The sequence below is a fragment of the Leuresthes tenuis genome, unplaced genomic scaffold (assembly GCF_036924035.1).
Source record: "Leuresthes tenuis unplaced genomic scaffold, fLeuTen1.0.hap1 SCAF_20, whole genome shotgun sequence".
Classification (NCBI taxonomy): Eukaryota; Metazoa; Chordata; class Actinopteri; order Atheriniformes; family Atherinopsidae; genus Leuresthes; species Leuresthes tenuis.
Genome location: NW_027325374.1, coordinates 8901515 through 8907514, shown reverse-complemented (window position 1 = coordinate 8907514; position 6000 = coordinate 8901515). Strand labels below are relative to the sequence as shown.

The 6000-nt window shown below is 40.1% G+C and overlaps 1 protein-coding gene across 2 annotated transcripts in view; it reads left to right on the top strand.

The window, feature by feature from the left end:
• Nucleotides 1-1185: 1185 nt before the first annotated feature.
• The window catches only part of dock1 (dedicator of cytokinesis 1), a 177188-nt gene continuing 172373 nt past the window's right edge, over nucleotides 1186-6000 (top strand). For both annotated transcript variants that reach the window (XM_072374073.1, XM_072374072.1), the window contains exon 1: nucleotides 1186-1387. In XM_072374073.1, coding sequence (XP_072230174.1) covers nucleotides 1345-1387 — 43 coding nt within the window. In that variant the 5' untranslated portion in view covers nucleotides 1186-1344. The remainder of the gene's footprint in view (nucleotides 1388-6000) is intronic.

The window sequence follows — 6000 nt, the reverse complement described above, 5'->3', positions numbered from 1 at the left end:
TTGCAGGTAATTTTGCCAATAGCTTTCAGCTCTGCTGAACTTATGTAGACATTACAGCTTGGACTCACTACATTCAAAGCCCTGCTTTTTGCCATTGCAATCGGTGGCGGAGCAAAAACATTTTTATGGGGGTTAAAAAAGGCTAAGACCATTACTGTCATTGGGGTGGTGAAGGAACTAATGTCTCATTATTGTTTTGCCTAAGTGACATACAGCTGGAGGGTATATTGTTCATTTTTGGTCATGGTTATTTACATTTGCAGCCATGTGACAGCACGCTGTGTTTATATAATCCCTCGATTGATCAAATGAGATTAGGAGCAGTATCTAATGTTAATCCTCCGGGATTGCTGATAGAAGTCATGAAAATTTTACATCTTAAGTACACAGAAAAACCAAAGATATATAGCGCTTTGCTCAGTCTTATTTCTCTACTTATACTTGAATTCTAACTGGTTTTACTTCTTGGTATAAGGGCTTATTCTTAATATAGATCATTGTTTTTTCTGTTTACTTTATCAGTATTAAAAACGTCCTTAGTATAGAGGTTTTGGTAGCTTTTTTTCCCAACAATTTAAAAAAGCAAAACAACTATTCTTTAAATTCAGAACACTGTCTATTATTGCTTTGTGCTTGGAGGTGGGATGGTAGGGTAGGGTAGGGTAGGCAGAGGTGGGAGTAGTTTAAGGGAAGGTTGCTTTTAATAATTTTAACGCTGCATTAACACTCCAAAGTCAGACTGACTCATAAACGATGAGTTTCAACTCAGAACTCCACTTCTACAAACACAGGAGTAGCCCTGTGAAGGACTTCACTGTTGATTGTCCGGGGTGGCCAATGTCGTGGGCCGGCTGAGGAACCACGGTGGCCACATCTGGCTCCGCCCCTGAGCTGTTCGAGCTGCCCTGTTTTTGTTTGTTTGTTTGTGTTTTTAGTCGTATCTTGTTTATTCAGTGGTTTTATTTGGGTATAAACATATACATAACATATATGTATGTATAAAACTATTGTATGACATATATTTATCATTAGGTTAATATCCAATATATAATTTAACATTAAGCCACTCAGGTTTTTAGTCGTGTAGCAGCTTCGTCTACAGTTTAAATAGCAGTGAAACTTTGGTAGGAAACCTGCAGCATGAACGCCTACAGAGTGCAAAAGTTGTGTTCCCTTCCTCCCCCTTGCGGAGCGTCCTGTCAGTGGTGGAAAATGGCTGCTCGGAGCAGATCCCCAAAGCTCAGAGAAAACTGAAAAAAAAAAGTCCACATTCTTTAAAGGAAGTCCTATCTGGAGCTTTTTCAGCTGGTGAAGCGACAAGTTGAGGAAGCCCCGACAGTGAGGATGTCTCGCTGGGTGCCTACCAAGAAGGAAAAGTATGGAGTTGGTACGTAAGAAAACTTGCATGCTCCATCGTTAGCTCGTCCTAGCCCTTTGCTCTCAGATTGCACAAGTTAGGGAAGGATTGTGATTAGGACAGCCTGAGTGGTTCTCATAGTTAAGTTTTTTTTTTTCAGGTCAGATTTGCCTTAAGCGGGTGAATGCAAATCACATGAGTAGTAACTGCCCGATAGTTTGCATGAAATATATAACAAGGATTGTGAGTGTGTGTGTCTTTTGTGAAGAAGAGGACTGTGTGTGGATTGGGATTTGTTAGAGGCGCGCCTAGTTGGAGAGCTGTTTCCTGTGTTATAGGGCCTCCGATACAAATGAACTACTTACAGTCTACGCATTTCTATCAGCTGTTGAGCTTATTGGTTGTAGGTGTTTATCGCCTAGTCTGAGCCGTAGACAACGATTTTTATGGTTGATCATTTGTTGTCACTTCCTCAAATGCTTGGAGACATGTCCCGAAAAAAACCTCAAGTCTGACGGAGACTTCCACTCTCTCCGTTAGGGAAACGACCACAAATCACAAAGAGCATCTGCTGCTAGTGATACTCAAGTCATACTTAAGAGTTTAGTACACAAAATGTCCCACAAGGACATTATTTAATCTGGTTTTCGATGTAGAAAAGGCAGAACTTTAACTGAGGTACTCCAGGGTTATTGTTGGTATTCTGCTCTTTTCTTCATGTCAAAGTATCAGAACAGCTACATAAACTTACTCAATTTCAAGTAGACCTCGTGCATGAAAAGTAATACTTTTGCAAAAAAAAAAAAAACCCTCGTTGTTAGCAGCAAAATGTAGTTAAAGTATAAACAAAAGCTTTGGTTCATCTAATTGACCTCTTAAAATGATTTCTGCTGAAACATGTTGTTACCACTGACTGCTGGAGGTGGAGCTAATTTGAACCACTTCATGTATCCAAATATGTTTTATGTATATGGTGGCGATTCACAAAAAATGCCACCTGAGAGCACTTGACCTTATGAGAAAAGCAGCTATTCCCTGAGAGCAGCACTTGACATCAGCTGGGAGAAGACAACAAACTTGGTTTTATCAGGTGGAAACCTTTGACAGAGCCAGACTCCGATTTATTTACAGGGACAGCTGACGGGTCATGACATGATAAATTAAAGATGAAAGAAGAAAAACAAAGCACTGATACACAAGTCCGTTCTCGGGTTCTGGGCTTTTTCTCGTATCTATTTGTTATTGTGAGATATTAGATAATTTCTTGAAACTGTGTGAAAAGTTTTAGAGGGAATAAAATATTTGGTGGCGCTATTAACAGCTCATGGAAATCATAATTGTGACCCCCGCTACACACTGATCTTTTGTAAGACAGCTGTAGGAAAAAAGACTTGTAAAGAGAAAATAAAGCTGTCAAATAAAGGTAATGGAGCAGAAAGTACATTATCCTCTAAAATCTAATGGAGTGGAAGCATAAATTAGCATACGATGGTAATGCTGAATTATTGTACTCGTTTCTAAAAAGTACAGTACTTGAGTAAATGACCTTGGTTATTTTCCTTCTCTGGCTTTGTTCTTGTCATTCTCACGTTTGCGCGTCGGACTTTGTGTCAGCTCTTCATTTCCAGGGCCTTTTGTCCATTTTTCAAATACATGTTGTACGCATGTTTCTAATCAGGTGGGCATTTTGAATTTCAGATGTCGTACTCGACTGTCTGCAGGACGGTGTGTGAGGGAACAACCTCATAAATGACCCTTATGAAGGGAAGTTGGGGAGAAATGTTTAAGCCTGTAAAGCATGACTTGTTGAATTTTGATGGATTAGTCAAGGGTGTTGGGGAAATATTAGACTTGAATGATCGTGATTAATCATCCACAGTGCTGGACTTTAATGCCAGATTAATAGAGTAATGGCACTAATCCAGATTTTTCAGGGGATCCCCTGGAACATCCAAGTTCCCACAGCTTTGCAGTCCAATACGTGGGTTTTCCAGTTGAATTTGCTTTCATTACACTGGATTGTTATTTTTAATGCTTGTACTGTACCCCACCACAGGCACAATGAGCCCATTTTGGCTGTGTCCATTAGTGAAACAGATGGCTTGCAGCTATATGAGAGCTGTTGATGCTGACTGATGGATGATTTCAGCGGGTTACGCTGCAGCTTTGATTGGTGGCCCAGACTACAGCTTTTAAATGAGTACTTGTGTTTTCATTCTAGTCCTTGGTGTATGTGTGTGTTTCTGTTGTGTGTGTGTGTGTGTGTGTGAAACTGTGGAAAGTTTGCAGTCCTGGCTCTAATGATTTTCTCACCATTCTCAAATAAATTAAAAGTAGAATTTCTTCAAAAATCATGGAGGCAATTCTCTCAGGGTTCACTGAATGGAAGAGTGGATGAGTCATTAGTTGAAAGAGAAGCAGCTGACACATCACGGCTGCAGAGGATTGGTGGGGTGCAGAGCTATTGCACTTTTAATACTTCATGTGTTGACCAAGTAGCACTAATGAGCACTCTGCCAGACCTCTTATGCTCTCAGCCTTCACTCTGCATCTATTTCTGTTTCAGCAAAACTTTTGTCTTGCCATTTAACTATTCTCATAATGGCCCCAGTGGTTTTGTTAGTGTATGTGGGAAAAGTGTCTCCTTTATTCTTTTTTCAGCAGTATAGAGTATTGCAGTAATTATAAATGGTCTTGTTAACATACAAAATGACAGTATTTGTGTGAACAAGGCTTTGTATAGCAGCTACCTCGACCACATTAACCGATTTTGATCAATCAATTCATACACAGATACTGACTCTCAGCTTGGAGTTCCCAACCTGTCTGGCTCCTAGTTTAGCTAGCTCAAAAAGGAACTTTGCTGGGGAGCGCTAGCTCGGCTAGCCTCGGGTTCTCGCTGCTCAGAATTTCCTGACTTGTTTAGCCGAGAGCTCTGTGAAAGGTCACTAATTTGGGAATTCGGGAAGCAGAGCTTGCAAACCAAGACCAAGAACTGGCTTAGCGAGTTGGCTAGCTTGTGGCTCTTGAGGTCTCAATCATTTGCCTGAGTTGCGGCTGCTCAGAGCCCTGTGATCCTAAGCTTGCAAGCTTCTTGACCAGCCCACAGCTTATTTTACTTGCTGAGAGCTTTGGCTCCTTGCTTGGCTTTGCTTCTACAGTTTTCCCCATTTAGCTTGTGCTACCTTCTCATAGCTTGCTAGCTTCTCCTTTCAATGGTTCCTCATGACGCATGTGAAGTAACAGCACAGCCTCCTTGTGCTTGTAGTCAGCATTGGTTCCTGAAAACGGTCTATGTAGAACATACATGACCTTGCCTTTCAGAGATAGGTGGTAGTTTGGAGAAAAGCAGGAATCCTTAGCCATAGCATTGGTGGCTATTTTGTAGTGAAGGGGGTCTTCACTAACAGCTAATCATGCTGAAACATCAGAAGTGGAATGTAAAAAAAAAAAAAAGTGATATGTCAGTATTGATGATAATGGTCATATTGAAAAGGTGAATATTGATATTGTAGTGATTGTAGATTATGGTATTATTGAAATCCTACATCCTGTTTTGCTGTTTAAATCTGAGTCCTCTGACTAAAAGTGTTGACCTGTATCTCTCTGCTTCTTTGATACTTGCCCTGAGTTTCCACTCAATAAGACTAAACTAGATAATGAGCATTGACTGTTACTGTTTGAAAGACTGAAATGAGCTCAGTAGCTCTTCATCAAGTTCTGCAGCCTGATAAAGTTCCATTAATTTGAATAAACTGGTATAGAATGTGAAATAGATGGATATTTATGCATTAATTTTCAACTGTAATAATTTAATTTGTGCTAATACCCCTATCTTTAATTACTCTCTTACTTAATCAGTTCTTTTTCACTTTCTTAATTTCTTATTCCTGTATTTTTTTTCTATAGTTCCCTTTTACATTTTCTTACTCTAGCTATAAATACATTTTAATCGGTTGTTCATTTCTGTGCTTTATTTCTGTAGCTAAAAGGGGCTTGTGACTAATCGATCTGCCTAAAGTATAGTTGTTGATCTCCTCTGAATCATCTTCCCGGTATGGTGCATTGTACTGTGTACTTGAACATGGGCACCTCGGACATCTAACCAGATGCATGCATACCTCTGCATTTGCCTATTTGAATGCGAATTACCATGCACCTTTCGACAATGTACAGTCCTACACATGTAGTTAACTACACATATCTTGTCTTAATGCAGTTAGCATTTGTTGTAGATACAATATTTATGTCTGTGGCTTCCACGGAAGCACATCTCTCAGGGTGCAGGCATGATAAAAGGGTTGCTTATAGATCTCTGTATACTCTGTACATTTTGTTGCCACTTGAGGGGAGTCTCATGAATATTTGGAACAGTCTGAGCTGTAGGCTGCTCTTAGTTATATTAGCATTGTTGTTGTTCCTCTAGCTCTGCTCTGCGGTGGTAAACACAGAAGTCAAAGTGAGCATAAAAATGCTTTGTGATGAAATGAAACAATCTTTTGAGATGATGCAGATTGTCCAGTGCAGCTGTTGTCTGTGCTTTTAACTGTGCTTCTGTGCCATTTATGGTTTCGCACCACTTACTGTACTCTTTCTTTTGGTTGTAGACGGGCCCCTCCTTGCTCTAGCTCAAGCTAACCTTC